General features: G+C 36.1%; 1 protein-coding gene across 6 annotated transcripts in view; it reads right to left on the bottom strand.

Annotated features, from left to right (window-relative positions):
• Nucleotides 1-14,484, bottom strand: part of ADGRB3 (adhesion G protein-coupled receptor B3) — a 604,312-nt gene that overhangs the window by 286,827 nt on the left and 303,001 nt on the right. For all 6 annotated transcript variants that reach the window (XM_074947913.1, XM_074947915.1, XM_074947916.1 and 3 more), the window contains 2 exons: nucleotides 5,661-5,729; nucleotides 1,491-1,599 (listed from right to left, as the gene is read on the bottom strand). In XM_074947913.1, coding sequence (XP_074804014.1) covers nucleotides 1,491-1,599; nucleotides 5,661-5,729 — 178 coding nt within the window. The remainder of the gene's footprint in view (nucleotides 1-1,490; nucleotides 1,600-5,660; nucleotides 5,730-14,484) is intronic.

Genomic DNA, 14,484 nt, shown 5'->3' with positions numbered 1-14,484 from the left:
CAATATGCACAATAAGGTCTATGGGCAAATAAAAAAAATAGTAGAAATATTGTCAACAAAATCAACATTTATCCAGTGAGTTAAGCAATTCATTATATATATATATATATATATATATATATATATATATATATATATATATATATATATATATATATATATAATGAATTGCTTAACTCACTGGATAAATATAAAATATAAAATATAATCAGCCTCAGCAAATACCATTAGTAAAACCTAAACATCAATTGTCATTATAAAACTAAATCATGTATATATATATTATATACACACACCAAAATCATTAATTATAATGTCTCAAATTGATATATATATATATATATACACACACACACACACTAAAATTATACAGTATATACAATGATTCAAATAGCAATTTGAGACATTAGAATTAGTAATTTTAGTATATATATATATTATATACATTATATATTATGACAGGTTTCAGAGTAACAGCCGTGTTAGTCTGTATTCGCAAAAAGAAAAGGAGTACTTGTGGCACCTTAGAGACTAACCAATTTATTTGAGCATAAGTTTTCGTGAGCTACAGCTCACTTCATCGGATGCATACTGTGGAAACTGCAGAAGACATTATATACACAGAGACCATGAAACAATACCTCCTCCCATCCCACTCTCCTGCTAGTAATAGCTTATCTAAAGTGATCACTCTCCTTACAATGTGTATGATAATCAAGTTGGGCCATTTCCAGCACAAATTCAGGTTTTCTCACCCTCCCCCCCCCCCACACACAAACTCACTCTCCTGCTGGTAATAGCCCATCCATCGCAAAAAGAAAAGGAGTACTTGTGGCACCTTAGGAGAGTGAGTTTGTGTTGGGGGGGGTGGGGGGCGGAGGGTGAGAAAACCTGGATTTGTGCTGGAAATGGCCCAACTTGATTATCATACACATTGTAAGGAGAGTGATCACTTTAGATAAGCTATTACCAGCAGGAGAGTGGGGTGGGAGGAGGTATTGTTTCATGGTCTCTGTGTATATAATGTCTTCTGCAGTTTCCACAGTATGCATCCGATGAAGTGAGCTATAGCTCACGAAAGCTCATGCTCAAATAAATTGGTTAGTCTCTAAGGTGCCACAAGTACTCCTTTTCTTATTATATATTATATATATTATTAATAGAATTATTAATTCTAATGTCTCAAATTGCTATTTGAATCATTGTGTATACTGGCAGGCTTCTAGTATATGCATAGCATAACATGGACTACTTTTTGGATTTTATTTAGGATCTTAAGCTTTATATTCAGGTTGTGAGAGATGAGAAAGTAGGAGATTCACTTACTCAAGCATTCACTTTTAAATAGAGTAATAAACTAGATAACAGATGACCAAACACCAAAACACAAGTTTAGAAGAGGATGCCAATCATATAGACAGCTGGTATAAAGTACATACTTGCATGTTTTGATTTTCAAATATTTGATAAAAGAAATTCCTATTTCTTACCTACATTTCCAGTCATTAGGTATGAATTCTGAAAGTCCATCATCCCCATTCCAACAATGTGTATAAAATCTTCAATCACCTGCATTAGCTCCACTGATCCTGGATAGATCTAATAAATGAAGGTCAGATACACAATAACTGCAAGAGTTTCCCAAACTCTGTAGCATTCACATAAAATACTAACCAAGTCCAATAAAATGAGCTGGGACATTCAAAAGCTAAATTGTACTCATAATGTTTTAATATCCAAACTTTTAAGTTACTGCAAAACAATATGTTTTAGTCTTCAATGAATCATTTATCCCCAGGTAAGATTTCTCTCAATATCATTCGAAATCAGTTTTGCCCAAGAACTGTGGGATGTTTGCCCATAAATTAATGCACCTAACAGAAAAGGATTCAAATTCTTTGCTTTCCACAGCTCTCAGTAACAGTTACTGTATTTCAGAGTCATATTCCAGGAACAAATTTAGAACAAATTTTGCTTTCAAATCTGTGCAGGCAACCTCCAACAGTGTCGACAGGAGTTGTGTATGTATATGAAGGCTAAATTTGGCCCTTAGTTCTTTGCAGTATGGTATCATCTTTGCTGCTTTGAAACAGTATTTAACTATAAAATGCTTTCCTGAATTTGTGTGTATTCATTTTTAACATTATTATTAGTGCTAGCACAGAGTTAAAGTAGTAAACTAAAGGCATCCATATTGATCTCTGCAACAGCAGAATTGCAAAATGGTAAATGGCTAGTCCATTTACAAGAAAACATATTTCATTTTCATGGTCCTGAGAGGGCATTAGGACAAAAAATATGTATTCATTATGCAATAGTATCAAGAGATTAGAAACCATTACATTTATTAACAAATTTAGCAGATAAACTGATATCATATACAACATATACATCAGTAAATCATTGAAGGATTATTGTCTGTGTCATGGACAAGGGATACTTTCCTGTAAAATAAACATTTATATATTTTTAAAAAATGGATATCCTGCTGCACACAATACATTTTTTGTCCTCATACATAAGGGATGGTCAAAATACAAAATGTAAATGACATTCACCGTATACTGTTCTGTATTTGGGAATACAGACACTCTCTTTTTTAATACGCATGTGTTGCTTTTGAAGACTACAAGTCCCAATATCTAATACTGCCCCTTCCTATTGTTTGATGTGTCTAGCTCCAGAGCCTCTGAGACCAAGGTGGGCAATTGCATGCTGGGTTCTATAGTGTATGGAAGCCCTTATATTAAAGATTTGGGCAGCAACAACCTACTTTCTTTTATACTAATTAATTGTGGTGTTCCAGATCCTGGCAAGGTGCAAATGCTGCCCTGAGTGATGCAGATTTACATTTTATTTTTCTAATGACTTCTTGTAAGGTAACAAATGTTTTAATATCAGTATCACCCATACACCAAACAAGCCGTATATGTTCCTGGACTGAGTACGAAGGGTGCATTTCAATCAAAACGGTCTGTTGCCAGTATTCGCTCCAGTTAGAATTTCACAGTAAATAACCGCAGGAGAAACCGTTGAGCCATAGGTGTTATGTGGGTGATCTCTATCTGTGTATATGTAAAGTATGTAGTTAATACATAAAGTGCCAGTAGATGGTGATAAAGAATATGTAGCATACTTTCTGAGTGTTGCAGGCCCAATAAAAAATTATTGTTGTAGCCCGAAAATGGCATCCTCCAGGAAGCTCTTTACATCAGCTCTTAACAAAAGGCATGTATTAAAGTGGGTGCTGTATATTTGTATTCTATATAATCCATAATTAATGGTTTCTGATGCTGGCAGTTAATTTAGAAAAAGGATGTTGAGTTGCTGCAGGTGTTTCCTGATAGAAAGTCAGCAATTTATTGATAGTGAATTAGGCTTTCTTTCTACCAGAAAGAAGAATGCAGAGCACAATCTCAGGGATCCAAAGTAGCGTACAAATGCAGTTTGCTCAAAGCAAATCCTCTTATGCAAGCTGGCAGGAAAAAATGGTGAAAATTCCCTTGGTTTTCAAATCTTAACTCTGTTGTCTTTAGAAAGAACACAGAATTAGATGGCTTAGCGCTGGAAAAAGAATTCTCTCTCTAGCACTTTCAGCTAGTTAATGCTGTTTATACTAAGTGAAATATTCATCTAATATATACATTTTTCATGATTATTTGCTGTGATGAGCTTTGTATAAGAACTTTAAAATGCTTTTGCACAGGATTTATTTGTTTCAGACGCTTTTGTTTCTGTCTCATAAAATATGACTTTATTTTTAACTGTACCTTAGCATGTTTTCATTCCATAAAACAGAGAAGTCTAATGACTATTTGATGAAAAGAAAAATAAAACTATACCAGACCTGAGACAAGGACTTAGCACTGCCTCAAAAATAAACAATAAATTAGGGCTGTCGATTAATTGCAGTTAACTCATGCGATTAACTCAAATAAATGAATCACGATTAAAAAATTAATTGTGATTAATCGCACAGTTAAAGAATAGAATACCAATTGAAATGTATTAAATACTTTTGCATATTTTTCTACATTATCAAATATATCAATTTCAATTACAACACAGAATACAAAGTGTACAGTGCTCACTTTATATTATGTTTATTACAAATATTTGCACTGTAAAAATGATAAACAAAAGAAATAGTATTTTTCAATTCACCTCATACAAGTACTATAGTGCAATCTCTTTATCATGTACGTGGAACTTACAAATTTAGGCTTTTTGTTACATACCTGCACTCAGAAACAAAACAATGTAAAACTTTAGAGCCCACTAGTTAACTCAATACTACTTCTTGTTCAGCCAATCGCTAAGAGAAACAAGTTTGTTTACATTTACAGGAGATAATGCTGCCCACTTCTTAATTACAATGTCACCTGAAAGTGAGAACAGGCATTCATATGGCACTGTCCTAGCTGGTGTCACAAGATATTTACATGCCAGATGTGCTAAAGATTCATATGCCTCTTCATGCTTCGGCCATCCTTCCAGAGGAGATGCTTCCATACTGATGACACTTGTTAAAAAAATAATGCGTTAATTAAATTTGTGACTGAACTCCTTGGGGGAGAACTGTATGTCTCTTGCTCTGTTTTACCCATAGTCTGCCATATATTTCATGTTATAGCAGTCTCGGATGATGACATGTTGTTCACTTTAAGAACACTTTCACTGCAGATTTGACAAAATGCAAAGAAGGTACCAATGTGAGCTTTCTAAAGATAGCTTCAGCACTCTACCCAAGATTTAAGAATATGAAGTGCCTTCCAAAATCTGAGAGGGATGAGGTGTGGAGCATGCTTTCAGAAGTCTTAAAAGAGCAACACTCTGATGTGAAAACACCAAACAAGAAAATCAACCTTCTGCTGGTGGCATCTGACTCAGATGATGAAAATGAATATGCATCGGTCTGCAGTGCAATAGATTATTATTGAGCAGAACCCGTCATCAGCATGGACACATGCCCTCTGGAATGGTGGTTGAAGCATCAAGAGACATATGAATTTTTTTGCGCATCTGGCATATAAATATCTTGCGATGCCGGCTACAACAGTATCATGCAAACTGTTCTCACTTTCTGGTGACACTGTAAACAAGAAGCAGGCAGCATTATATCCTGGAAATGTAAACAAATTTGTTTGTCTGAGCAATTGGCTGAACAAGAAATAGGACTGATTGGACTTGTAGGCGCTAAAGTTTTACATTGTTTTATTTTCGAATGCAGTTATTTTTGTACATAATTCTACATTTATAAGTTCAACTTTCATGATAAAGAGATTGCACTACAGTACTTTTATTAGGTGAATTGTAGAATACTATTTATTTTGTTTTTTACAGTGCAAATATTTGTAATAAAAATAAACATAAAGTGAGCATTGTACACTTTGTATTCTGAGTTGTAATTGAAATCAATATATTTGAGAATTTAGAAAACATCCAAAAATATTGGAATAAATTGTATTCTATTATTGTTTAACAGCATGATCAATTGCGTGATTAATCACAATTATTTTTTTAATCCCTTGATACCCCTAAAATAAATATATAAATAATTAGGACAGGATTTGGGAGTACTACTGAGAATATTGAGGGCAAAATGTGAAACTCTACTTTGGTAATTTTTGAAAGTAAATAGCAACATAGGCAAATCTTACCTGCTGTGCATCTTCCCATTTCTCTTTGTTCTCTTCATCTAGCAGGTTACTAACTATTTGAAAGAAGTTCTGCAAAATTGAAATAAAAAAAATCAAAGTAAAATGAAATTCAGAAATATAACAAATGCTCATGACATTAAGTTATAATTAAGAATGATTTTGTATTGTTGTGACAGAGGCCCACTGGCGGTTCACCACTCTGTGTCAGCAACTCTTGTCAGCTGTACATACCTTGTACATCTGTGGAAGGTGCTGACTGAGGAAAAGTCAGCCATAGCTGGGAAGAAGGAAGACTGGTGAGAGAAACCATCTCGACCACAGACTGTACCTTGTTAGATTAAGTTTTAGACTTTTAGATGAGTGTTTTCACTTTGGTTTGCTTATAACTCTTTCTAACTTTATTCCTTTTACCTGGCATCACTTAATCTATGTCCTATTGTTAATATTTTTGTTTTAATTTTTACTAGAAACCAGCTCAGTGCTGTGTTTAAAGGGAAGGGTGTATTTACACCTGTTAAGTTAATAAGCTGTGATGTAATTTTATTTCTTTAGAGGAACAAACAAACCTTATTATTTCTCTAAACTGTCCAGAAGAGGGCTAGACATGGCACATGGTTTGGGGGAAATTCATGAGGGGTGTGTGTTGGGATCACTTGGGTGGTTGTAATCAAGGCTGGTGGAAGCCAAATAGGGGCTGTAGACAGGCTCGGGTCAGAGCTGCTGAACCAGGACTATCTAACACCGAGACACTTCAGGGTGTGACCTGGATACTTGTAGACGGGTTTTGAGCATCCCAAGATGGGAGCTAAAGCAGCAAAGTATTTTAAGGCACCTAGAGTTGCAGGGCAAGTGGTGACTCTTTCTGGTCTGGATTGTACCCCAAACCCCATAACAATTGTCATTACTGATGCATCTTTGTGGTCTATTTCCTGCCACCAGTATAAGAGATCAACCAGACACTACAATAGAACAAAGAAGGGCGGAGTCCACTTTGCAGAGAGGCTTAGACCACAAAATTATTCTGTCCAGCCATATAGTCATGGGATCAGTATTACTGGTTTAGGTAATAAAAACTAACCAAAATCTTTTCAATATCCATATTTAACCTATTGGTCTCTCCAAATTTTCCTGTGTCTCTGCATTTTCTGGTTTCAATCACCACGAGATTGAAAACATAATGAAATACTTTGACCCACGCTAGTTGTATTTCCATTCCAGCTAAAACCTAGAGTACTGGAAATCTCAGAAGAAAACATCCATATTTCCAGAACCAAACCATTCAGGTTTGCTCATCACTCATTAATACTAACAAGGATTCCATGTCACTTGCCATGGAATTTTTAGCGAGATAAGTTTGGGAAACAGAAAAAATAAAATAGATAAAATATCTTTTTCACTATACAGTAATGAATGTACCAGTAGAAAATATTTCCCAAACCAAGGGTTAGAAAATAATGCAGTGGTATTATTTTATACTTAAACAGTGCAAGATTTCACTTCAGATACAATATGGGCCTAAAAACTTTACAAGAGTCCTGGCACCAAAGCAAAAGCCCCATTAACTGATGAAGAATTTTGCTTGTGGATTTTTGGACTGGGTTCTTTGTGGTGCACAGGATAAGGCAGAATTTGGTGAATCAATTTTACTTTTGATATATATTGCCCAACTCTAAGGCCAAGCCAGTAAATCCACTCTTTCAGCATCAGCACCAGCATTAATATAGTTTCTAAAATAATGCAGGAAGTGAATTTAGCCTTTGCATTCACACAACAGTTTAATTTTACTGGTATAGTTGAAGTGGTACAATGCTACTCGTGTGGAGACACTTACACTAGTATAGATTATTGATATATGGTAATGGAAATAAGTTAAACCAGTATAAGCACATTTGTACTAGTATAGTTGTCTCCACGGTAGAGGGTTGCCCGTGTGTGTGTGTGTGAGAGAGAGAGAGAGAGAGAGAGAGAGGCACCAAACCAAAAGATCAATTATCCTCTCAGCTCTACTCCTGAGTACAGTGCAATGGTTGTGAGAGATGGGCCAATGTTTACTGGGAAGTACTTTGACAGTACTTGTTTTTATCTACATTTGAATGGAGGTCTCTGGCAGTAAAATATTGTAATAGGTTGCCTTTAGGGGCTTTGAAGCAGGCACCTCACCCAGAACCTGGTACAGGAGACTAGGTTTAATTCAGTCTCCTTAGGCAGGGAAAGCTTAATACATTTCCTTTTGCATGCAATAATGTCACAAAAGGGTTAATGATGTTTCATGTCCCCCTCTTGAGAACATGTGGTCCAATGGCATTTTTGGAGTAGAGGGGTTATGTGGTTGTGAGATGAAACAGAGTGCTGTATATTAAGCAGAAGTTTTGGTTGCGAGAATATCTGGAAAAATACAGAGCAAGAAAGGTGTTATTATTAGGATAGGGTAGAAGTGCCTGGCCCAAGGCCTGTACCAAAGGCAACTGCCTGTGCACCATTTTTAAGTCCCTACTTGTTTCAGAAAACAAAACTTGTACACATTTTGAAAATAAACAAATTACACTAAAAATACCTGACTCAGTGTCATCAATTTCTGCTCCAAATGGGAGGCCCCAAAACTCTTAACAAAATGATAACAATAAATAAACTAACAGGCAGTCTATGGTCTCTCTCCAACCATGTGTCAGCTACTTTTCAAAAAAGTAGCTGTCTTTTTAGGACGCTTAAACAGAAAATATATAATTGCCTCTAGGTGTTACTTTCTATGTTTGGTTGCCCCATGTATTGAGTGTCTTTACGCAAATCAGATGAATGACACCTAAAGTCACAACCATCTTTAAAAGCTAGACAGCTTTTAAAGCATGATTTAAAAAAAAATTCTTTCAAGTGTTTCTCAGAACTTTCTTTTTTAATTCCATCAGCTGCATCCCCTCCACTTTTATCTACAATTTCTTTTGTCTGTAAGAGTTAAGTTTTTTTTTTTGTGCAAAGCCTGTTCAGCTCAAATCTGTATCAGTTTTCTTGCACTCATACAATTTTGTCTGCAGTCTGTTAATTATCTAATGATTTTTATATTCATTTATAAAAGATTCCTGTAGCTGTCATTAACTTCAGTTAGAGTAATGGATACTCAGAAGCTCTGAAAAACAGATTGTGAGTGACTTACTCAAGGTCACGAAGGAAGTCACTTCAGAAATTGGATTAAGGATCATATGCTCTCCTTTCTCCTACACCATTAGTTTTACCCTCCCCCCCCAAAAAGGGATGTTGTGAAGAATTAAGTAGCATTTTAAAAATGATATTTACTGTAAGTACAAAGTATTGAGGCTAGTCAGTGACAGATGAAAACAGAATTAGTTGTTCCTAGCTCCCAGCTCTCTAATCAATGCACTAACTACACCAGTGATACTCAAATTGAGGCTTGTGAGCTGCAAGTGGCTCTTTAATGTGTCTCCTGCAGCTTTTTGCAGCACATGATATTAAAGTTATTGAACAATCAGGATGTTTTTATTGTTATTAACCAATTAAGTGACCAACTTGCACTAAGTTATTAACTTATTTTCTGTGAGAATTATATGTATAATATTTATTATTTATAATAATAATATAAATATACTATTCTCACAGAAAATAAGTTAAAAACTTAGTGCAAGTATATATATATATATATATATATTATTCTCACAGGAAAATATAAAATTAAATATTTCTTCTGTCATACTGTTTAAATAGTACTATAGTAAATGAAACAATGAATTCACACTATTGTGGGTCTTTTGGGTAATGCTGATGGCTAATTTGGGTCCTGAACCACTGAGGTCTGAGTATCACTGAATTAGACCATGCTCCTTCTTCAGAATATTCCCATTCTCCATAAAAATATTGCACATGAGATTTTGTGAATAAAATTGATTTTTAAGAATTTTTCAGTACCAAAGTTCTCATGACTGGAAATATCAAAATTTGGGGAATATAAAACTGCACAAAATTAGGGAAAACATTTTCACAAAATAAAATATTCACCAATTTAACCCGGCTCCTAAAGTTTACCTTTAACAACATATGGTTTTGGGAGAATGGGAAGCTTCCTCTTTGCATCACATGAAGGAGGATCACACTGAAAACACTTATTTTCCTCCATAGTCTTACACTGCCCCAAGGGAGGAAGCTAATGATGCCATTTAAGATGTGAGAATTACATTGCCAATAATTTACATTGCTAATAATGATTCAACAAAGCACTTACATATATGCTTTAGGGCTTTGCTGAACTGGAACAAAAGGGACTTTAAAAAATGACATAACTGAAGGCATGGTCTTTCTCCCAGTGAAGTGGGTAGCAAAAATTCCATTGGCTTCAGTGATACAAAATTGGATGATAGGAATGCATAAGGGAGGGAACATTGGGGATCAATGCAGTAATGAAAACAGAGAAGAAAATGGTCTCAGGGATTGATCTGGTGCCCACTGAAATCAGCAGGAATCTGTTCACTGACTTTAATGGGTCTTGGATATGACCCTCGGTATTTATCTACTCAAGCACTTAGAGTATCCATTCACATTCAGCACTGCCTCGTGAGGACTATAAATACAATAATCCATCATAAAATATACTCTGCAAATTAAATGTCAAGTAATTTAACCTACAAAATTCTTTCCAAAGGAGATCCTTCACCTCTAAGAGTTTTCCTCTTTCAGCTCTCAAGATATGTAAAAGGATGCAAGGCTCACATGGATATTTTCAAATGTCTCTACATTTCAGAAAGGTTAATTAAGGACCATGCAAACAGATTTTCGTGTCAAAAATGCCCATAGAGATTTATTGGTTGTTCTTTCTTTCTTTCCTTGTTTTTTTTAATGCCTTATTAGCACAATGTAAGACACCTACAAGCCATATCATTTTTCAATTAACATATGCTTTATATCCAAAACTAGTCTAGTATCTAGGAATCATATTTTTCCCAACCAAATTTATATTCTGGATGCTAAATAATGTTCCTTTTCCTTTTTAAGTAACAAACATTTTAATTTGCCACTTGAATAGGAAGGTATTAGATTCTTATATATTCTATAACTGAATCTATATATAGGCATAGGCCCGCAGTCCTTGACTTCAGTGAAGTTTTAAGAGTTCATTAATGCAAGTTTGGGCTCTTAGATCTTAGTCCCAGTGAATATTTTATACACTTGTGTAACTTGCCCTTGTGTAAAATCCATATTAGGGACCAAATTATGTGCTGAAGGAGTTCCCCAGGTTGACTGTGCTTTGTGTGAAAAAATACTTCCTTTTGTTTGTTTTAAACCTGCTGCCTATTAATTTCATTTGGTGACCCCTAATTCTTGTGTTATGTGAAGGAGTAAATAACACTTCCTTATTTACTTTCTCAAACCACTCATGATTTTATAGTCCTCTATCATATCCCCACTTAGTCATTTCTTTTCCAAGCTGAAAAGTCCCAGTCTTATTAATCTCTCTTCATATGGCATCTGCTCCATACGCCTAATCATTGTGTTGCCCTTTTCTGAATCTCTTCCAATCCCAATTTTTTTTTTAGATGGGGCAACCACATCTGCATGCAGTATTCAAGATGTGGGCTGTCAAGGTTCCTCCCCCACTCTGAACTGTAGGGTACAGATGTGGGGACCTGCATGAAACCTCCTAAGCTTACTTTTACCAGCTTAGGTTAAAACTTCCCCAAGGTACAAATTAATTTTATCCTTTGCCCTTGGAATTTCCACTGCCACCACCAAACTTTAACTAGGTTTACTGGGAAACGTAGTTTGGACATGTCTTTCCCCCCCAAATCCTCCCAACCCTTGCACCCCACTTCCTGGGGAAGGTTTGGTAAAAATCCTCACCAATTTGCATAGGTGACCACAGACCCAAACCCTTGGATCTTAGAACAATGAAAAAGCATTCAGTTCTCTTACAAGAAGACTTTTAATAGAAGTAAAGGAATCACCTCTGTAAAATCAGGATGGTAGATACCTTACAGGGTAATTAGATTCAAAACATAGAGAATCCCTCTAGGCAAAACCTTAAGTTACAAAAAAGACACACAGACAGGAATAGTCATTCTATTCAGCACAGTTCTTTTCTCAGCCATTTAAAGAAATCATAATCTAACACATACCTAGCTAGATTACTTACTAAGTTCTAAGACTCCATTCCTGTTCTATCCCCGGCAAAAGCAGCATATAGACAGCCCCAGACGCTTTGTTTCTCTCCCTCCTCCCAGCTTTTGAAAGTATATTGTCTCCTCATTGGTCATTTTGGTCAGGTGCCAGCGAGGTTACTTTTAACTTCTTAACCCTTTACAGGTGAGAGGATTTTTCCTCTGGCCAGGAGGGATTTTAAAGGGGTTTACCCTTCCCTTTATATTTATGACATGGGCATACCATGGATTTATATAAAGGCAGTATAATATTTCTTTCTTAATGATTCCCAACATTCTGTTTGCTTTTCTGACTGCCAATGCACATTGAGTGGATGTTTTCAGAGAACTATCCACAATGACTCTAAGATCTCTTTCTTCAGCGGTAACCGCTAATTTAGACCCCATCATTTTATACGTATAGTTGGTATTATGTTTTCCATTTTGCATTTCTGGTTTTGCTGTTTAAATTATGAAATATGAAATGGGCACCAAGAATCTGATAGGTCTACCAATATATCTGCCATTTCTCTAAGAGACCTACCAATATTTCTGCCATTCCCTGGGTCACAACACACAGAGTATACATATCAAAAGGCATTTTGCAGATATAAGGAGAGACAGTGACTATCAGGGGACTAAATTCTGAATGGGTGGTGAACAATCTAATGGCCCAGTCCCATGAGGCGCTGGATGTACTTATGGAGCTGGGCTTCCTCATTTTCTATCACTGCTTAGATAGGACAGTGAAGGGCTCCATAGAAAACTCTACTATAGAGAGACCCAAATTCTGAGGTCCTTAATTTCCATCCACTCCAACTGCAGTCAGTTACAGACAGCTATGGCTTCTTAATTTAAATTAATTCCTTTCAAATATTTTCTTACTGTAAATAAGTCTGCAATTCTTCAGTCCAATCTGACTGCTTTGAGCCACTCTGGGGGTTTAAAGCTGCTGTGAATCCTATTACATGGCAAGGGTAGGATTTCCTTCTCCCAAACCCCCAGACAAGTTGAACCCCTGGGTAGCATGGAGGGTCCAGAGTCACCTCTACTTTTGCATCCCACCACAGGGGACATGTCCTGGGGAAATGGGGGGCAATCCTAGGCCCTTTTGATTTCTGGTTACAGCAATCGTTCCACAGGATCATGTGCAGCCAGACATAAATTAAAACAATCGTCAGACTGTTGTAACTTACACAGGGGACAGGCCTCATTCCCAGCCAGTCACAGGATCAGAGGATTGTAAAGAGGTTAATAGCCTCACCTCTTCAAGTCTGGCAGAGGATAGTTCAACTAAACCTAGGTTAGTTCTGGCTAATGTTCTAAAATGTTGTTTTATATTATTTACAACCTTAATTCTGTCTTATTATATTTTTCTTTTAGGGATGATAACACGATTACCATCATTTTAGTTGTAATGTTCATTCAGAATATATTTTCTAACCATCTCCATGCTAACAAAAACCCCTAGCTGCTGGTGCTTCTTTTGCCATTCATGAATGTACTATCAGTTTCACTCATTGATCCAGAATCCTGGTCCATGTTAAATTGTCTCCTGCAATCTTATTCTTCTTTTTGATGCTGTGTACAAAACACCCCAATTGTTAGCAAAAGCTTGAAATATGCAGAGAATAACTTTTATGTAATGAATAACTTGGCACCTGAGTTGCATATTTAAAAAGAAAAGGAGAACTTGTGGCACCTTAGAGACTAACATTTATCTGAGCATAAGCTTTTGTGAGGTACAGCTCACTTCATCCGATGAGCTGTAGCTCACGAAAGCTTATGCTCAAATAAATTTGTTAGTCTCTAAGGTGCCACAAGTACTCCTTTTCTTTTTGCGGATACAGACTAAAACGGCTGCTACTCTGAAACCTATATTTAAAAAGGTCTGTGATACTAGCTCATTCTCTACTACATTGGAAGCAGTGACATTTTAGTTTGCACAAATAAATATACTGAAGTCTTCTAATTGTATCCCATTTCTCTGGTGTGATGCTGTATGATTGCAACATGACCATTTGTATCTTTAATATTGCCAAGACAATTGCAACAAATCTTATACAAGTATATTATGTATGGTGCAAATAGAAAAGTTATGATCTGCTGAGTATGATTATACTCTTTATGTGCATATATCATTTTTGTTTCTGAAGTTATGAATATTGACTATATTTCAAATGTGTTTGCTCCTGGGGTAACGCACATTGGGTAATTTACATCCAGATTGGCCAGCAGATTGTGAATGAACTATTCAAGGAGATAACCCATTGAAGAATATTTAACTTTCACAATGAACCATAGAAGAAACTTGTCCCCGTCTGGTGAGCCATCTTGTGGACGCCTTAGCCAGAATATGGGTAATGTCTACGCCTATTAGTCATTGAAGCATGCGAGATCACGTGACTTGCTCATGTGTCTCTGAACTACATCTTGTGCCTGTAATTTCCCACAACTTAAGACTGCGAGCATTCCCTGCACATGGAAGAAGGTATAGAAAACCCTGGAAGCATTGCCATTTTGCCTCTTTCTTGCTCTGATCTCTGGACTATGGGTTTACAATAAAAGGAGCATTCCAATCAATGGACCTTCTAATCTTTTGGAAGTTACCAGAGACTTTACAAGCCAACAGTCTGTAACATCACTGCTACAAACCTGATCCCAGAACTTTGCAATGAGTCTATGTA

This window comes from Natator depressus, chromosome 3 (assembly GCF_965152275.1).
Source record: "Natator depressus isolate rNatDep1 chromosome 3, rNatDep2.hap1, whole genome shotgun sequence".
Lineage (NCBI taxonomy): Eukaryota > Metazoa > Chordata > Testudines > Cheloniidae > Natator > Natator depressus.
The sequence above is the reverse complement of the archived record's forward strand: the minus strand, read 5'-3'. Positions and strand labels throughout refer to the sequence as shown.